Source organism: Haliotis cracherodii, unplaced genomic scaffold (assembly GCF_022045235.1).
Source record: "Haliotis cracherodii isolate W230 unplaced genomic scaffold, xgHalCrac1.p SCAF_13, whole genome shotgun sequence".
NCBI lineage: Eukaryota > Metazoa > Mollusca > Gastropoda > Lepetellida > Haliotidae > Haliotis > Haliotis cracherodii.
This window is the reverse complement of record NW_027266268.1, coordinates 35554768-35575349: the sequence shown is the minus strand read 5'-3', so window position 1 is coordinate 35575349 and position 20582 is coordinate 35554768. Positions and strand designations below refer to the sequence as shown.

At 46.5% G+C, this 20582-nt stretch overlaps 1 protein-coding gene across 3 annotated transcripts in view; it reads right to left on the bottom strand.

Annotated features, from left to right (window-relative positions):
* The window catches only part of LOC139459888 (patatin-like phospholipase domain-containing protein 7), a 63943-nt gene that overhangs the window by 11066 nt on the left and 32295 nt on the right, over nucleotides 1-20582 (bottom strand). For all 3 annotated transcript variants that reach the window (XM_071241604.1, XM_071241605.1, XM_071241606.1), the window contains 12 exons: nucleotides 18565-18738; nucleotides 17278-17438; nucleotides 16513-16638; nucleotides 15199-15262; nucleotides 7515-7683; nucleotides 6051-6233; nucleotides 5517-5635; nucleotides 4009-4165; nucleotides 3034-3097; nucleotides 1881-2003; nucleotides 1287-1403; nucleotides 823-971 (listed from right to left, as the gene is read on the bottom strand). In XM_071241604.1, coding sequence (XP_071097705.1) covers nucleotides 823-971; nucleotides 1287-1403; nucleotides 1881-2003; nucleotides 3034-3097; nucleotides 4009-4165; nucleotides 5517-5635; nucleotides 6051-6233; nucleotides 7515-7683; nucleotides 15199-15262; nucleotides 16513-16638; nucleotides 17278-17438; nucleotides 18565-18738 — 1606 coding nt within the window. The remainder of the gene's footprint in view (nucleotides 1-822; nucleotides 972-1286; nucleotides 1404-1880; nucleotides 2004-3033; nucleotides 3098-4008; nucleotides 4166-5516; nucleotides 5636-6050; nucleotides 6234-7514; nucleotides 7684-15198; nucleotides 15263-16512; nucleotides 16639-17277; nucleotides 17439-18564; nucleotides 18739-20582) is intronic.

Here is a 20582-nt window from a genome sequence, read left to right as displayed (position 1 = left end):
ATGAAGATAAGTTTTTTAAGTCTTATACAGAACAACTTGAACATTTGAAACTGAAGCAAATGCCTATATCAATTTACCAATGGGTGATCAAGAAATCACTATGTGATCTGAGATGCCTCTTCTTCTCACACAGGCAATATCTCCAGCAGGTGTCAGTATTGGATAAGAATTCCAGTTACATGACAACAATCCATGTCCTGTTGCTACTCCCTTAATGCATGGCTCTACTTGGACCAAGTTGAGGTGAAATGTGGTTTAATGTTGCCTTCAAAATTATAGCACTGCTTAAGCGACGAGCATGCATGTGTGAGTGTGGCTGATTGTACTGGTCTTGACTTATGCCAGCTCTATAGTGCACATGCTAAGCCACTGAGATACCATGCCACAGTTTGACATGGATAGCCGATTCAAATACAGTATATGACTCCCAGCCGAATACATGTAGTCCTTGTTTTGGCCCCTTAATGCTGAGCGTAACCAGGGTTACAACAAGTACCATCTTTTAAGGTCTTTCAGTATGATGTGGCCGGGGATAAAATCATCTCTCCAAGCACAAGCTCTATCCACTAGACCATGGAGATGGCTTTAATTGCACTAATATAACGGTGATAATGGTAAGTGCTAACCTTCATCTCCACACATGCAGCGTGGGTTGAATTATGCTCTCTTGGAAACTGATTCCATAAAATAAACACCCATACTTTCACCAGTGTGATATATTTAAAAAACACCTCTAATCTTTATTTTTATAAGGGTTGTCACAGACATGCCCCAACCATAATACTGAATTTCACACTGGAAACTGATGCCGACAAAACTTACCTTGACATTCTCTGTCCATGGATTCCAACGTTTCCATAGCAACCACCATCCTGAGACCTGATCGCCATAGTTGAGGAAGTTGGACTCCTCCTCACTGCCGACATCCAGGGCCAGGATTGTCTGGGCCCCGAACGCCCTCATCACATCAGCTGAAGGAACACACGTTTTTACATTAATACCTACTGAAGCACCAAAAATCATTGAAATCAATTCTTACATACCACAGCTCCGCTCCACAAAGCGATCTTAGCGTTTGATGATCGTAAGCCTTTGTTAAAATATGTGAGTTACGATCACCTTAGCGCTAAGACTGTTTTGGCGGACCGGAGCATAATAAGGCAATTCTGGGATTCCAATCTAGGAACTCCTATCCAGGAAGTTGGGATTTCTGCCATGAGTGGTATTTTCTGATACAGCCTGGAAAAAGAACTGTTCCTTTTTAAAGACAACATTTGTTTGTTTACCTGGTACGTTGTTGACGTATCCTCCATCCAGCAGGTGGTGACCGTCCATAGGGTCACACATGGGCGGCAGGTAGCCGGACAGTGACATGGATGCTCGCACATACCGCCACAAACTACCTGTACACACACACAACATACACATCTGTAGTCAAGGCATTATATTGGAAATTATACAATATTAGCTAAGTAGACTTTATTTCTGATTTTAGACCCTCATTATCCCAGATAATACAAACTGTCCCACTTCAGGGCGAGAATCTCTGCATCATGTGGATATTGGGAAGCCACATTATTTCTGCAGACCAACTCTCAACCCTGTGGTCACGATATGGCTGCAATATTGCCGATGTGACTTAAAATTTTAACTCACTCACTCACTCACTCAACCCTGTGTGAACTTGTTACAGGTTGATGCCCACCATGTCGACCACTGGTTCATCCTGGCAGAATTTGATTCACAGTATCGTGTTTTTTCAGCCAAAAACTTAATGGCTTGCATCTCTGGGTAATAGTCTCATAAAATGAGGAGACGCTTGGACCAACTCTTCTCCTGCCATCACAGATGTCGAACAGAGTTGTGGAGGAGACACTGACCTGTAGTGTGTATCCTCATGCTAGAGTTGGAGATGTCGGTGGTCACACAGAAGTACGGCAGCCACAAGTCCTCCACCTGCCTGTCCTTGAACACCTGCTCGATACATCGGTTGAAAGCACCACCTGTCAACATGGTGAATATACATTGATTGAAAGCACCATCTGTCAATATGGTAAATACACATCGGTTGAAGGCTCACCAATCAATATGGTAAATACATAGGTTGAAAGCACTGGTAGACAACACGGTAAATATGAATTTGTTCAAAGCACTGCTGGACAACATGGTAAATACGCAATGATTGAAAGCACTGCCTGTCAACATGGTAAATATATTTCGGTTGAAAGCACTGCCTGTCAACATGGTAAATAAACATTGGTTGAAAGCACAACCTGTCAACATGGTAAATATATTTCGGTTGAAAGCACTGCCTGTCAACATGGTAAATAAACATTGGTTGAAAGCACAACCTGTCAACATGGTAAATATATTTCGGTTGAAAGCATTGCATGTCAACGTGGTAAATAAACATTGGTTGAAAGCACTACCTGTCAACATGGTAAATACACATCAGTTAAAGGCACCACCTGTCAACAGGGTAAATACACCTCAGTTGAAGGCACTGGCTGTCAACATGGTAAATACAGATCGGTTGAAGGCACTGGCTGTCAACATGGTAAATACAGATCGGTTGAAGGCACTGGCTGTCAACATGGTAAATACACATCGGTTGAAGGCACTGGCTGTCAACATGGTAAATACACATCAGTTGAGGGCACTGGCTGTCAACATGGTAAATACACCTCGGTTGAAGGCACTGGCTGTCAACATGGTAAATACACATCGGTTGAAGGCACTGGCTGTCAACATGGTAAATACACATCGGTTGAAGGCACTGGCTGTCAACATGGTAAATACACATCAGTTGAAGGCACTGGCTGTCAACATGGTAAATACAGATCGGTTGAAGGCACTGGCTGTCAACATGGTAAATACACATCAGTTGAAGGCACTGGCTGTCAACATGGTAAATACACAAATCGGTTGAAGGCACTGGCTGTCAACATGGTAAATATACACTATTTTAGAACACAAACTGTCAACTGTCTACAATTTATCTCGCTGACTACAATCTATCCAGTTGAATCTCACCTGTAAACATGGAGGTAACTGGGTATGTCAGATCAATAATTTTCTTCCAGAGAGATGTCATGTCCTGTGTAATAAAAAAAAATTATAGCAGGACTGGGACGGGCGACTCTGGGACTTGGTGGGCCCTGTGGTTAGTCACAAGATTTACTGGTTAATGACAATAAAACTCCATAGTTACAATACTGTCACTAATGTTCACTATGCACATATTCCTTCTGACTTTTACATGTTTGAGTAAGGATAAAGCATACATACTAATAGCATGGACTTATTTACAAACAAAATACTGGTATTCTATGCATATCACAGGGACTAATTTACTAAGTACTGGCATTCTATGCCTATACCTACACACAGCATGGACTAATTTACAAACAAAATACTGGTATCCTTTTCCCATACCTACTTGCAGCATGGACTTCCTCTCATTATTTTAGAACAGTACACCTTTTTCACAACATGGCAATCTACAGACCCCAGCAAACGGTAGATGTGGTAGACACTGACATCATGTCAAATAAATCAAAGGAATTAGATAATCTTATGTTTCAGAGGGGTATATCATTTTTCAATGATATTGAAGGTTTTATATACAATCTGAGCTGTCATAAATGCGGTGAAATACAGAACTTTCCCAATAGTCACAATGACATCATAAGAACCCAAGCCCAGGTTATTGACAGACTCCGATCAATTAAGCACCGATTATCATTAGTCTGTGTCAGAGAATAGTGAGCAATGCCATATCAGCAATTCTTGCTGCTGTTTATGGTCAGTCTTGGCTGGCAAGCACTCAACATCTACCAAGTTCTCAACTCTTTGATGACCAGGTCCTGTTTAACCGGTATGTCCCCTATTAACAATAATAACAAGGAAATGGATTCACAATATGTAAGAACTGCACTGAAGTAAACGATCACTATGTTGTTGATACCAGCCAACGACACATCTCCACCATACAGTGACACAACTCACCATTGACCACTCTCTGCCTCGCTGAGTGAAGCGAGTGTAGTTCTGCTCTTCACACCAGAGGGCGCCGATGAAGGACCCCATACTCGTCCCCCCGACCATGTCAATGGGGATACCCGCTTCTGTGATCGCCTTGATCATACCAACGTGAGACAGTCCTCTGTGGGTAGAACACATTCAGCAGTTCATACTAACCTTCAATGATTCATATTTACAGGTAATTGTGTAAACTTAACTAATGACATAGATTATGTAAATGTGCAAGCATTTCCTTATATTACACAGCCCCCTGGTCAGTTCATCCCCTCCACTCATCTCCCTTCTTCTTACCGAGCCCTACTCCACCTTTCTCACTTCCTGGCCCTTCCTTGGCTGTGCAGCTCTCTCCCTTATCATCTAGCTGCTCTCCCAGCAATATTGCCCTTCTTTCTCCTCCCTCCCCCCCACTCACACTCTCACCTAGCTCCTCCCTCACCTCTTTAATCCCCCACCCCCACTCCCTCCTGGCTCCCCCTCACCTCTTTAATCTACCCCACCCACACTCCCACCTGGCTCCTCCTTCATCTTTTTAATCCACCCCACCCCCACCACCCTTCCCTCATGTCTCCTTCTTCACTCTTTAATCCCGCCCCCCACTCTCACCTGGCTCCTCCTTCGCCTCTTTAATCCTCCTACTCTCAAATGGCTCCTCCCTCACCTCTTAACCCCCATCCATTGTCACCTGGCTCCTTCCTCTCCTCTTAACCCCCTCCCATTCTCACACGGCTCCTCCCTCACCTCTTTATCTCTCCCATTGTCACCTGGCTCTTCCCTCACCTCTTTATGCCTCCCATTCTCACCTGGCTCTTCCCTCACCTCTTAACCCCCTCCCATTCTCACCTGGCACCTCCTTCACCTCTTTAAGCCTCCCATTCTCACCTGGCTCTTCCCTCACCTCTTAACCCCCTCCCATTCTCACCTGGCACCTCCTTCACCTCTTTATGCCTCCCATTCTCACCTGGCTCTTCCCTCACCTCTTAACCCCCTCCCATTGTCACCTGGCTCTTCCCTCACCTCTTAACCCCCTCCCATTCTCACCTGGCTACTCCCTCACATCTTTATCCCTCCCATTCTCACCTGTCTCTTCCCTCACCTCTTAACCCCCTCCCATTCTCACCTGGCTACTCCCTCACATCTTTATCCCTCCCATTGTCAGATGGCTCCTCCCTCTCCTCTTAACCCAATTCCATTCTCACCTGGCTCTTCCCTCACCTCTTTATCCCTCCCATTCTTACCTGGCTCCTCCCTCACCTCTTTATCCCTCCCATTCTCGCCTGAGTTCTCCCTCACTTCTTTATCCCTCCCATTCTCACCTGGCTTCTCCCTCACTTCTTAAACCCCTCCCATTCTCACCTGGCTCCTGCCTCCCTTCTTAAGCCCCTCCCATTCTCACCTGGCTCCTCCCTCACCTCCTTATCCCACCAATTCTCACCTGGTTCCTCCCCGACCTCTCGAAACCACCCCTTTCTCACCTGGCTCCTCCCCCGCCCAGTACCAGGCCAATGGATGTTCCTGTGAGATAGCGAGCCAGCCTGGAGAAGTCCTTCTGGCGGTGTGGCGGTTTCTCAAACAGTTTGCTATACATATCAAGCTGAAACAAACCAGTGAGTGGCATCTTGAATTCCTCCAGAATACAATAAACACTCAGCCTTCATTACAAGTTCACAGTACCTGAAGTCAAAATTTATACAAGATACTTCATAAGCAGTATTCAGTATATTCGTTTGCAAAAACTAACAAAGAAGGACAGCCATGAGATGTTTGTTTAAGAACACTGTATACTGACAAATTTCACTTTCACAATTTCACAAGAGATCTTGTTGCAGTCCTCAAGCTCACAAGATAGACATGCTAGAAGTAGTCATTTCTGCATTATCATTTTAGATTTTAATGTGAACATACAGCTTCTATTAGCCACGAATACCAGACCAATTAATGTTTTTTCCATAACATTGGGCATGTGGTTAATGTCAGGGACACATTTTACAAGTGATGTATGTACTTACTCTCTTTTGAAGAGGTTTTTTACTGAAGACCCGGGGTGGACAGCGGATGTGATGATGATGAGAGCACCAGTCTCGAGCGTTGAGCCAGTCCGCCGTCCGCCGCGGCGTCTCTGCATCCTCCCTGTGGAGCAACACCAACTCCTTCTGGGCCCTGATAGCGATACCCTCTAGCTCCTTCTCAACCTGGCAACATAGAAGAGTCAGGAGGATAGTCATTGCCATGGAAATATACACCAGCCTACCAGGAGCCCCAGTAAGTTTCCATTCTGTTTGAATTAGGGGTGGAACTTTTCACCAAAAGTCAGTTCGTCGTTACTAACCATATGCATGATCTTTAACCATATAATTTCCAATCCAAGTTTTCAACATTACCGGAAACATGTGAAACATTAGTCTTGTCAGTTGTAGTGGAAAAGAGCATGGAGTGTGACGTTTCTGATTGTGAGGTGGTGGTGTTTAAGCGGAATCAAACTTGAATGAACTGTTGTGCCATAAGTACTGATTCGTTGGGTCATGTATCAGTACAAAACAATACACATATATCTAAGTGGGCATGTAAAATCATATGAAAATTAATTGTAGTATTTTCTGCTGCTATGTACAACTTTTTATTTAAGTCGAGTTTAATAAATTAGCTTTGGTTTGGCATCTATGCATTCCCTTTGAAGATGGAATATGTCTCCCAGCATAGTTATTAACATGTCGAGGTGTCATGCATTTTGTATCATATTGTGACCCTGCTATGAAGACATGTATAAAATCAGTGTATCATTTCAATTCAAAGTCTGGAGGTGAGGTGATGTGGGGTTTAATATCATGTCCAATATTACTGCACTTAAACAGCGACGTGTTTATGTGTGTGTGTGTGTGTGTGTGTGGCTGCTTATAGTGCTAGCCCACTGAGATACCAAGCCGCAGCTTAACATGAATACCCAACACACAGAACTGACCAGTCCTTGTTTCAGCCCCTTAATGCCAAGCGCAAGACAGGGTAACAACAAGCCCCATCTTATAATGTCTTTTGCTACGATGCGCCCGTGGATCGAACCCAGATCTTCCGCTCGAGGCAGTCTCTAAGTGTTGAACTGCCATGGGGAGGTTCTATCTGATGCAATCATCAATAAGCTTGTGTTGTGGGTTTTATTTCTAAAAATCAATTCCTGATGACTGTTGGTACATAATGCTCTGGCCAACTGATCATTGTGAAACATGTGTGCGCTGCGATGTGACTGGTTCAAATACGTGAACAAATGGGATTTGAAGTCTGGAAATCCTCGGGATTATTCAGTGAAATACCCGACCTCTAAAATATATGCTTGATAAATATTTGGTGTCATTAAAAATATACATTCTTTGCTATCTTGTTACAGATAAATGTAACAAATGTATCGGATTGTGATACCAAGTTGACATCAACAACACTATCCATTATGGAATACACAAACTATGTCACTGGTCACTCACGGTGCCCACGGTGTGGTCATGGTCAGCCTGAGCCACAATGAGGATGCAGTCGGCCTGCCTGATGCAGTTCTTGGTCCACCTGGTCATGGTGTAGTCACACTGGTACAGCACCATGCGGTGGATGTCCTCCTGCTGCCCCAGCCAGCTGAACAGGCGGAACTCGTTCACACTGAAAACACCACACAGTCAGGTCATCAGTCTTAGAACTGCATCGATTAATTATTGGTTTGTTGTTCAGCACTGCATTCATCAATATTACAGCTATATGATAGTGGCCTGTAAATAATCTAGTCTGGACCAGACCATTCAGTGATATTGTGAGCAATGATACACATTGTCAGGGAATAGTGACATGCAATCAACCACCGAGTCCAACTACCCAATCCATTTGTTTGTTTGTTGTTTGTTTAACGCTGCACTCTACCAAATTCTACCTATATGACCGGGGTCTGTAGATAATCAAGTGATTGATATCATGAGCATCGATCTACGCAATTGGGATATGATGACATGCATCAACCAAGACAGCGAGCCTGACCCTCCGACAAGCAGAGTTGCCTGTTATGGCAAGCATGGGCTGCTAAAGACCTATCCTAACCTGGATTGTCACAGGTCCGTGATCAATTTGGTTACAAGCTTCTAAATTAGGGAAATATTCAATCCCCATCAACTTCCAGTCACAATGCACCTAATAACCCTAATTACAATGCACATATTGACAATAAATCTTATCATATAGTTCCAGCTTGGCAACTCTCAAGAGTTGGGAACAAAATGTCTGATTGGGAATTGTTTTACAGCAGCCCTGGCAAAAACTTTTACAAACCTGTAGAGGTTATGAATTCTCTGATGAAATCCTCCTTGGGGCACTTATTGCATTTTCCTGGCTCAAGAAAATCTACATGACATAGTTGTAACCATTTTCCTTAATAAAAATTGTTACCACACAAAAAACTTTGTTTTTGTCTGATATACGTCCACCCTTATGGTGCCTCACCCTCCACGGCGCGTCACGCCAAGGGAAGCAACTCTCACCCAAATCACTTTCCATATGTCTAATGCTGACGGAATGTGGGGAGGCGGGTGGCCGTGCCCCAAGGAGGATTTCATCAGAGAATTCATAACCTCTACAGGTTTGTAAAATTCTCTTTCAGATTAAATCCTCCTTGGGGCACTTATTGCATCAAGATAGACTCCTAAAGATAATCTAGGAAGTGGCATCCGTCAGCAACAAGCGTGCATAAATACATCGTATTTTGATTATTTCAATGAATAAACAAGAGTTCAATAAATGGAACCAACCTTATCGTGAGGCACCACCGTCGAAAGGCGGGGGCTGGAGACAGGGCGTTATCGACCATACACCATGAAAAGAGCCATTCTTTGTGGCTTATCATATCGAGAACTCGAGACACACACACCCCCCACCCCCCACACTTTTTTTGAACAAGTGATATTGGGGCACAGATCACGAGAGCCTATAAACCCGCACAGAGCTAGGCCAGAGGGTCCCCGTAATCGAAGGAGTGCATGTGCAAATACGATGATTATCGAGTGGTAATGGCTGGTATTGTATCGACCGTAGAAGATAAAATCCGGACCGTTACTGAGCAGTGTTATAACCGGTCCGGGCGGTCTAAAATCTCGAAGGCTCAATCGGCTAGAGATGTAGAACTTTGCCCAGTTCGGAGAACTGACTGACCAAACCGAGCACGCTCGCTTGAGTGTTTGTCGAGTTGGTAATGTTTGATGAACGTGCTCGGCTGGCTCCAAATAGCCGCGGAGCAGATCTCCTCAATGGGCAGAGCCGCGGCATACGCTTGTGTCGTAGCCACTGCTCTAACCGAATGAGCCTTCAACTTGGTAGGGGGGTCCCTGCCTTGAAGTGTGTACGCCGTACATATAGTAGAGACTATCCACCTGGAGATTGTTTGTTTGCTCGCAGGTGAGCCAGCCTTCCTACCGCCATAACAGCAAAATAGTTGATTATCCTTACGGATACCCTTAGTTCTGCTGATATAGGACTTAAGGGTCCTGCGGACATCCAAGACATGAGCATGTCTTGTAGTGGTCCCCGACGAAGAAGGCTGTGAAAGAGCAGGTAGCTCAATAGGAGCCGTCACGTGGAAGGCGTGTGCGACCTTAGGACGGTAAGAGTCCGGCAGGCGAATACTGACCCTGTCCCGGTGAAAGACAGTTAGTTCGGGATCGGCTGACATTGCGTGAATGTCGCCTACCCGTCTGCCGGACGTTACCGCCACAAGGAACGCCGTCTTCCAGCTCAACAGCTGAAGAGAGAGAGACGACAGATCCCGAAAGGAAGGACCGGACAGCCAATCAAGAACGATTGACAATTCCCAAGGGGGACTGATCCGCCGGACAGGCGGTCGGATCCTGTCCACACCTGCTAAAAAACGCTGCACTAATGGGTGCGCACCCAAAAGTGCCCCGTCGACGGGGACGTGAAAGGCAGCGATAGCTGTAGAGTACCCCCGGACTGTCGATGCGGCCAGGCCGACATCTAGTCGCGACTGGAGGAACTCAAGTACGGCTACGAGATCTGCAGAAAAGGGATCTGCAATCCCTCTATCGACACACCAGCGCGCATAGCAGGCCCATCTATCCTCGTACTGAACGTTTGTCGAATCCCTCCGCGAAGCCAGTATTGTGTCTGCAACTCGTGCAGGAATACCGCTCTCCTGGAGGCGATTCCGGACAGTGGCCAAGCCACCCACTGAATCCTGGGATTCGGGTGGAGGGCCTCGTTCTGGGATAGGAGGTCCGGTCGTAAAGGTAATAGAACAGGAGGCTGAGCCAGAAACCTGAGTATGACTGGAAACCAACTCTGCGCCGACCAAAGGGGTGCCAGGAGCACAAGTAGTCGCGCAGGCTGAGTGGCTAGCTGAGACAGGACCTTGGAAATCAGAGGTACTGGGGGGAATGCCCACAGAATTCTGTCCGTCCAATCTAGCTGGAAGGCGTCCGGTGCCACCGACCTCGGGTCGGGGACTCGGGAGCAGAACGTTGGTGTCTGGTGATTCACCCCAGACGCAAACAGATCCACCTGGAACGACCCGTATAACTGGGAGATAATCCCGAATATCCCCGGGTCGAGCCTCCACTCGTGAGGAGCGAGGATCCGGCGAGACAGAGCGTCCGCACGGACGTTGTCTACCCCCGGGAGATAAACAGGTAGCACCCTGATAACGTGTGAGTCGCACCATAGGAGGAACTGCCACGTCTCTTGGAGAAGCGACGGAGACACCGTTCCCCCCTGCTTCCGGATGTAAGTCATCGCCGTTTGGTTGTCCATCTCTAGACGCACCACTTGGCCACGAAGCAGATCCAGGAAGCGTTGGAACACCAACCTGACCGCTCTCAGTTCTAGCACATTGATATGCAGTTTGATCTCCTGCTGGGACCATAGTCCCGAGGCAGTGTGATCGTTCAGAACGCCTCCCCAGCCGGAGAGTGACGCGTCTGTTTGAACTGTGAGAGACGGCACGGGAGTGTCGAGGGGGAGCCCCCGGGACAGATTCCCGACCTCGGTCCACCACTGAAGGTGTGCATTGAGCCACTGCGGAGTCTCGAGAACAGTCTCGAGATCTTCCGAGTTCACCCAAAGTCGACGGAGCGCTTGTTGAATGGGTCTCATTCTCAAGCGCGCCCGCCAAACCACATCCACTGTCGCCGCCATGTTGCCCAGTAACTGGAGCCATGTACGAGCAGTGTGACTGGCGGACAGAAGGAACTGGGAAGTAACACTTCTGACCTTGGTAATGCGATCTTGTGACAGAGATACAATTCCGCTCACCGTGTTGAAATTCGCCCCTAGGAAGACTAGATTCTGAGTAGGGCTCAGATCTGACTTCTTGAGATTGACTATCCACCCTAGAGTGATCAGAATATCTATCACTTGTTGTGTAGCTATCTGACTCAGGGATTGCGATAGAGCTCTTAGTAACCAGTCGTCGAGGTACGGATGGCAGAACCGACCTTTTGACCTGGCCACTTGGGCGGGAATCAACATCAGCTTGGTGAACACCCTCGGGGCCGTAGCGATCCCGAATGGTAGAACCCTGAACTGATAACACCTCCCGTCGAAAGAAAACCTGAGGTATTTCTTGAACTCGGGGTGTATGGGTACGTGGAGATAGGCGTCTTTTAGGTCTATTGACGTTAGCCATTCTCCGGTCTCGACAGCTGAGATCACCGAGCGCAGTGTCTCCATCCTGAAGGACGGTACCTCTATAAGTTTGTTCAGCCTTCTCAGATTGAGAATAGGCCTGAACCCTCCGTCTTTTTTGGTGACTAGGAAATATGTCGAGTAGAAGCCCTCGCTTTCCTGTCCCACGGGAACCGGTTCGATCGCAGCCTTCATAAGAAGTGCGTCGACCTCGGCACGGAGGAATTCCGCCCTCTCTAGGGTAGCAGGCACCGGAGTGTGCTTTATCCCGGAGAAGGGGGGCGGATGGTGTTTCCACCGAGGCAAATGGCCATCCCTTAGAGTGGACAGGGTCCAGGGATTGGATGTGACTGTCTCCCATTCCTGCAGGAATAGAGCCAGTCGGCCGCCTACGGGGACATCCGGCTTGAGGCAGTGGACCCCGGCTGTCGGCAGTTCGATAACATGCGACCGTGGGTCCGCCCGGGGCACTTCGGGCGCTAATGGGAACCCGATGGGTTCCCGGCCCCGCGAAAAGGCTGCTGGCCTCGACCAGCTGCCCTGCCCCGGCCCCTGCCTCTCTTGCTCCTCCCGGCGCCCTTACCTGAAGGAAGCGGCTGCTTCCAAGCAGGTGCAGACTTCTGACCCGGCGCATCAGCGTAGGAGGAAGCAAGTGGAGAGGTCCGCTTACGCGGTTTAACGCATGGTACCTCCAACAAGGCCTTAGAATCCTTGATGGAGGCATACAACTGTGCGGCCTCTCGGACCACCTGCTGAGCCCCAGGGAAGAGGGTGGCACCCATCTTATATGGCAAAGCAAGTAGATCCTGGCGTGTGGAAGCCGAGTATTTGGATACCGACATCCACAGCCTGCGCATGCCCATGACTGCGCACATCATCTGCGAGGCACAGCTACGAATAGCGTCCCTGGCAAGATGACTATGTACCTCCGTCAGTTGCGCGGCCAACTCCGAAGAGTCGGCCGGCCCCTCTCCCGCTAACTCCCTCTGTACGGCCGACAGATAAGCGGAGTGTACGGACACCCGGAGCTGCTGACATGCGTTACGATATTGCTCCTCGAAGCAAACGTAAGCAGCCTTCAGCTCCGTACCGCACGCGGGAAAGGGTGGCAACCGCCGGCCCTGCTTGACCTTAGCCAAGTTGGGGGTCGAAGACCCCCCCAGGGTAACGGAGGTCCAGACGCATTCGTCCACCACCGGTACCTCAAAATCACCATCCTCTGCTAACGGGTACCGCTTAATAAGTTCGGGCAGGTCGAACTTCCTGCGGGCACCCGACAACAGAGGATTGATAACTTCATGCACCAATGAGGACAGAATACGGAGCCGCACCTGGGGCGCCTTGCTCGGAGCAAAAGCGTCCCCCGGAAGGCGGAACTCAGTCGGATCCGACTGGGGCATAGGCGCAGCCACCTGAGGCAGTACCTGGACAATCTTGTCCCGTACATGCCTCAACGAGGAAACGAAGGAAAATGTTCCCGAGGTCTCCGAGTCGTCTCCCCCCTCCTCCATCCACTCCTCCTCTCTCGATTCCGAGCCGAAATTAATCGACTCTTCCCCGAGAGAAGAGGCAGACGAAGTCGGAAGGGGACGCCCGAAGGCCTGGGCCTTCGCATCCCCGGGCTGCACCCGGCCCGAAGCCGAGTCCCGGTCCCGAGGTGCCGGGGGTTCAAGGGAACCCACCTGGCTCTGGGCTAGCAATCCGCTAGAGGAAGCCTCGGCCTCGGAAGAGGCGTCTGGCTCCGCTAGGGAGAACTGTGCGTCGGTAGTGAACGGGCCAGTGCCCGCCACCCCTCCGCTGGGGAGCGACCTCGAGCCGGCGCCGAAGCCCGGTCTGAGATCGTCCCCGAGACCAAGTGGCCTGCCTCGGCCGACGCCGGGCATATCACAAGGTCTCGAAGCCGCGTCCGGCGCCGACAACGGGGAAGGCTCGGTCCGCATCTCCTCTCGGAGCTGAGACTTTACCTCCTCCATCATCGACGCCATCTGCGACCTCAACAAGGCAGAGATGTCTGCCAAAGACGGTGCAGGAGAGGGTGCAGTGATTGTGACGGGGACCCTAGAGCCTTCTCCCCCGGCCCCCGGGGAGGGAGCGGAGGAGACAGTCTCAGCTGCTTTTTTTCCCCTTCTTACTTTTTTAGATGGGGGGGGGGCGGTCTTTGCCGATCTAATGTCCACCCCCGCCTTCAATAGACCCTTAAAGTGTAAGAGGTCCACCTTCCTCTTTTTTTGCGCCCGTGGTGTAAATGCAACACAGATCGGGCATGACCCATCGTCATGCCCGTCTTCGGCCAAACACTTTATGCAAGTATCATGCCTGTCTTGGGGGGGAATCGAGGCCGAGCACCCCGTACACAGTTTGAAGGTCTGTAAAAAAGACCGTAATTTTTGAGTTTGGCGGGAAGGGTAATAAAGTGTATCAGTGCGATTGAAAGATCGGAAAGATACGTGCATAAATTGTGCAACTAGAAGCAAAGGCGTAATTTAGAATGCGATTGGTAACGCGATACTAACAGCCAATGTCGTAGTATAATTATAACACCAAAGTGGGCGTGTTACGCGCGAAGGTGTAAAAAACCCGTAAAAAAGGTAAGTGTAATTTAAAAATAAATAACACACCACCTTGGGTTTATTAAAGGAAAAGATTGTAGGCTAAAGCCCGATGATATAACATTAAAAAACCCAAGCCGTTTTTGATGGCCCTGGTGTTACATGTATCATACGTGGCACTACAAAATGGACGCTACTACGGCCTTTGTTTTCAAAGGTATCGTACACGTGTCACATAATTACAACTTTATAACTTCACAATGCGATGTATTACGCCTTTGCATGAAAGAAATGTACCATACATACAGTTTGGTCTGCCATGGTTCTTGTACGAACGATTATCTTGTACTTTGTTTTGTCTTGAAAAAACAGCACGTCTGTCTTAGTCAGATGACATAAGGAAAGTGATTTGGGTGAGAGTTGCTTCCCTTGGCGTGACGCGCCGTGGAGGGTGAGGCACCATAAGGGTGGACGTATATCAGACAAAAACAAAGTTTTTTGTGTGGTAACAATTTTTATTAAGGAAAATGGTTACAACTATGTCATGTAGATTTTCTTGAGCCAGGAAAATGCAATAAGTGCCCCAAGGAGGATTTAATCTGAAAGAGAATATTTAGATACATGTATCAAACAATCAGATCATGGGTACACTGAAGTTGACTCGCAAACATAAACAAGTCAAAATGAATGTGCGCATCGTCAGAAAAAAATGCGAACCTTAGCGACTTTATGGTATTTTAACCACTGACATATTGTGATTTTTGGTCATTATATATCACTTGACTAACCACAGGTCCGGGTAGTCCTGTGGGTACCCGGGTCCTACTCAGTACCCACCTGACACGAGTCCCCGAGTTACCAGTCCCAGCCGTAGCTTACATTATTATTACCTCTAGCCAATCAATGAGTGTCACTCATAACCAAGTAGAAGATGGAGGCTACAATTTACCTGTCCAGAGCCGAGCTGCCTAGTCGAGTTTTGATGATATCACTTGACAGACGAGTAGTCAGACCTGTTACAAGATATAACAACAGTTGATTATTTCAGCTCTGCTGGTCTCGTCCTCATTACAAGGGCTGTTACGATTCACTCGCCTATTCGGTGAATCGAACCGTATCCATTTATGAATTGAATTTGTTATTCGTGGCCACTGGAATCGAATGGTTATGAATATGCAATCATGTGCATTTACATATTCTGTACATAAAAATATCAATGAGGGCATATTATATGCATAGATTTCTTCAAAGACAACGCTCTTAATATATTTAATTTGACAGTATTGTGGTCACTGGTCATTGTCTCATTTGAGCAGATACTAGTACCTGGATAAGTGCAGTACATATAAATGTTTACTATATTAATAATTAACAAACCTTGCCAAAAAATTTATGTTGTTTCACTGAATATAACAAATAATACATCAACTGCTGACTTGTTATTGTATTCGTGGATGAATATTCATATTCGTTACCCAAAATTCATGATACGAATCGTATTCGCCTCATGGTGTATTCATTGCAGCCCTACTCATTTCGCATCATCAGTGTGATCAACATAGGGGTATAGTGATGTGGGTAAGCAACAGTATTCTTCAAGATGCATTTCACATTTCAAGATCACTCATCAAATGTTCTCGGTTTACAGATTCTTCAAACTGGAGGAGAAAGGTGAGCTAAATGAGGTTTTAACATTGCATCTATCCTTTTTGCACTTGATTAACATGCATATTTCAGTCGACCGCAGGATTTGCAAAGCATGTGTACCGTCAACTGGGCGTCGACAGATATTTTATGAATCTTTTCATTTTTTAATCAATGTTCTCAAGTGATTTGATGCATTTCACGGATTTAGACCCGTTTTATTACAAGATAGATCTTGATTATCGATCAGACTGGGCGCCGCCATATTGTTGGATGAGTGATGAGAGGTGGAATCTGTTTGGTTGATAGAAAGGACATAGAAGTTGTTTTTGTTTGTTATTTCACACCACACTCAGCAATATTCCAGCTATATGCAGCGGTCTGTTAACAATTGAGTCTGGATCAGACAATCCAGTGATTGAAATCATGAGCAACGATCCATACAAATGGGACATGATGACAGGCATCAACCAAGTCAGCAAACCTGACCACCCGATCCCGACAAGCATTGTCAACCCTCATGCTCATGACAAGGATAGGTTGCTGAGGACCTATTATCCTTCACGGGTCTATTGTCCATAAGACTCCTTGTCATAGTTTAGTAACTGCATGTATTCACCGATAGCGCTGAGGTTGTGCTGCAGTTCCAGCGTGAAGTTGGTGAGGGGAACATCATCCGAAGCCGGCAACACGGCCACAGTTGCTAGGTTACACACTGACCGGCTTTCTAAACCAGGGTTGTCGGCTGGAAGGACAAAGAAATCACTCAAGATTCTTTATTTGCATATAAATAACAAATACAACATATAACTATAAGTTTGAAAGAAAATGTCAGCAAAACTTGCCAAAGTGGAATTAAAAATTTTCCAATTCGTATGCCAAGGGCACTTAGTTTAGAATCCTATATAAATCCCTGAGCATGTACAGTGATTAGTTTAGACCCTGAAACACGACCTTCTTGATGATTGCTACCAGAAATGTTTACATACCAAACGACACCATCTGTACCCAGGTGTCTGTATCTGGAAATTTGTCATTTCCGATGATTTCACAGGGACCACTACCATGTGTTTGTTTGTTGGTTGAACGCCGCACTCAGCAATATTCCAGCTATACGGTGGCGGTCTGTAAATAATCAAGTCTGGGCCAGACAATCCAGTCACTGATATCAGGTGCATCGATCCACACAATTTGGATATGATGATATGCACTAACCAAGTCAGCAAGCCTGACCACCCGATCCCATTAGTTGCCTCTTACGACAAGCAAAGTCGCCTATTATGGCAAGCATGGGTTGCTGAAGACCCGGATCTTCACGAGTCATATGGATAATCAGGGTTTCAGTGTACCAGCTTGACGAGTGTGTCCCTCTTCCTATACTTACTTCTGAAGGGCATAGATATGTGAGCACCGAGCGTGTTCCGACTCTGCAGATTTCCCAGAATCCTCTGGCCTAGTAGGTGGATAAGTCGGGTGACAATCTGTGGATACTTCCTCTTGATGAGATTCAGCAACTCCGAGGGCATCTTAGCAACCTCTGTGTCTCTGGAAGTGAGTCCATTACAAACCAGGTGAAATCACCAACCTTAGTAATGTCTTACATTACATTGCTAGCTTTTAAGTGAATGAGTGAGTTTGGTTTAATGCATCTTCCCAAGGCAAGGGAGTGAACTGACTGTAAAAGTCCAGCTTCCACGCTTGCCGAATAAGGCTGGAATTCCTGGGCTCGATCGTAGCGCCACCAGTGGTTAATACGAGTTATGTCCCTTCTAAGCCTCTCCTTTGGACCAATCAGATTCCACCGCTCACATTACTTGTATTTGTTTCAAACAAAATGGTGGCGCCCAGTCAAGACAATATGATCGGTAATCAAGATCTATATTGTGATAAAACAGGTTTTACATCGCGAAGTGCATCAAATCAATTGAGCACCTTGATTGAAAACATAAAAAAAGACTTGGAAAATATCTGTTGACGACAAGTTGGCGGTGCACATGCTTTGCAAATCCTCCAATTGTCCGAAATCTGCACAACAGTTTACTAACCGGATTTTGATTTCATTGCACAATTTTGATTAGACTATGCATAGACTTGCTAGTCAAGCCAAAATATAACTCCATAATACCAGCCTAGTTCGGAAAGGGTGGAAACTGGACTTTGAAAGTCAGTTAACTCTCTTGCCTCGGGAAGATGGGTTTAATGCTGCTTTGAAAAGTATCTCAGTTTTATCACCTGGGAAATCAAACAACAATCATGTGTTCCTGGCAAGCTTAAAGGGACACAAATCTGCACAGTGAATTTCTGTGACCAAGATGGTCTAGGTTATGCCTGCATTTGATCAGCAGAAAAAGAAATGTAACGATACTGAACACAAGCTGAATAGGCTACATTTGGTAATTACACAGTGTTGTCATATAAGGTTTTTTTAAAAATCATACATGCATAATTTTAAGCAAGCAACTAAAACTCGACTAGGTAATAGTGATTTATTTTGTGAATATTACGTGAGTGAGTATGGTCTTACGCCACTTTTAGCAATATTCCGCAAGATCACAGCGGGGTCACCACTCGGTTACCCCACCCACCACCCTTCAAATATAACAAAAAACGCAGCTCTGTAGATTGAGTAAGATGTGGCAAATCATCACATGTTGTTGGCCTGGGATATTACCTCACGGCCATGACGGTGGTGGCCCTCTCCGTCTGTGTGAGGACCTCGACGATGCCGACCAGCTCCCCGCGACCATATTCCTCCACCAATTCCTTCTTGCCTCCCAGCAGAGTGATCACAGACCGCAGGCGCCCCGTCAACACGATAAACACGCTCTCCGAGTTGTCACCTTGTCTGGGATCCAACAGAAACCAGATAAAGCTTTCAAGCCAAACGAGACACACAAAATGAAACCCACTAGATCCAATACTACGGGGAAAAAAATATTGTATCAGGGTTGGAGTAAAGGTCTTTGTATTAATGAAGATGGAGCGTCTTTCACAGCAGCAGGGTTCTAGCAGGGTTTCACTGCATGACTCCTCTAAAACTCATACAGTAGAGTGAGTCAGTTGGGTTTAATGCTGCTTTGAACAGTATTCCAGTTATATCACGGCCCAATTGTTGCAGGTCTCAGACATTTACCATTTTCGTGAAACTCACAAGCATGGGTATAGTGCTGACAAATCTAGAAACGTATTTGGGGTGAACTGGGATTTGAACCCACAATCACAGGTTACTGGCGTTACTAAGGGATGCAACTCTGCACAGCGAACTGCAGTGCTTCAAACAACTGGGCCTGTGGCCCCTCCTTATGATAGAAGAAAAGGTGAATACAACTGAACTAGATAGACACATTTGATAATTCATGAAACAATTTTGTCATGGTAAACTGATTTCTCGGATCAGTGGATAAACCATGCATACAGATATCAAATATCACCTAAAGAGAGGGGTGAGTGAGTGAGTATGGTTTTACGCCGCTTTTAGCAATATTCCAGCAATATTACGGCGGGGGGCCACCAGAAATGGGCTTCACACATTGTACCCATGTCGGGAATAGAACCTGGGTCTTCGGCGTGACGAGCGAACGCTTTAACCACTAGGCTACGCGACCGCCCCCTTAAAGAGAGGGGAATGAACAATGCATACAGCCATAGGATGTCACCTAAACAGTGTTTGGTAAACCAGGCATACAGATATCACCTCAACAGTGATGGGTAGACCATGCATACAGATCAAACCTAAACAGTGTGTGGTAAACCAGGCATACAGATATCGGATCTCACCTAAACAGTGTGCGGTAAACCAAGCATACGGATATCGGATCTCACCTAAACAGTGTGTGGTAAATCAGGCATACAGATATCAGATCTCACCTAAACAGTGTGTGATAAATCATGCATACAGATATCGGATCTCACCTGAACAGTGTGCGGTAAACCAGGCATACAGATATCGGATCTCACCTAAACAGTGTGTGGTAAATCAGGCATACAGATATCAGATCTCACCTAAACAGTGTGTGATAAATCATGCATACAGATATCGGATCTCACCTAATTAGTGTGTGGTAAACCAGGCATACAGATATCGGATCTCACCTGAACAGTGTGCGGTAAACCAGGCATACAGATATCAGATCTCACCTAAACAGTGTGTGATAAATCATGCATACAGATATCGGATCTCACCTAAACAGTGTGCGGTAAACCAGGCATACAGATATCAGATCTCACCTGAACAGTGTGTGATAAATCATGCATACAGATATCGGATCTCACCTAAACAGTGTGCGGTAAACCAGGCATACAGATATCAGATCTCACCTAAACAGTGTGTGATAAATCATGCATACAGATATCGGATCTCACCTAAACAGTGTGCGGTAAACCAGGCATACAGATATCGGATCTCACATAAACAGTGTGTGGTAAACCAGGCATACAGATATCGGATCTCACCTAAACAGTGTGTGGTAAACCAGGCATACAGATATCAGATCTCACCTAAACAGTGTGTGGTAAACCAGGCATACAGATATCGGATCTCACATAAACAGTGTGTGGTAAACCAGGCATTCAGATATCGGATCTCACCTAAACAGTGTGTGGTAAACCAGGCATACAGATATCGGATCTCACCTAAACAGTGTGTGGTATACCAGGCATACAGATATCGGATCTCACTTAAACAGTGTG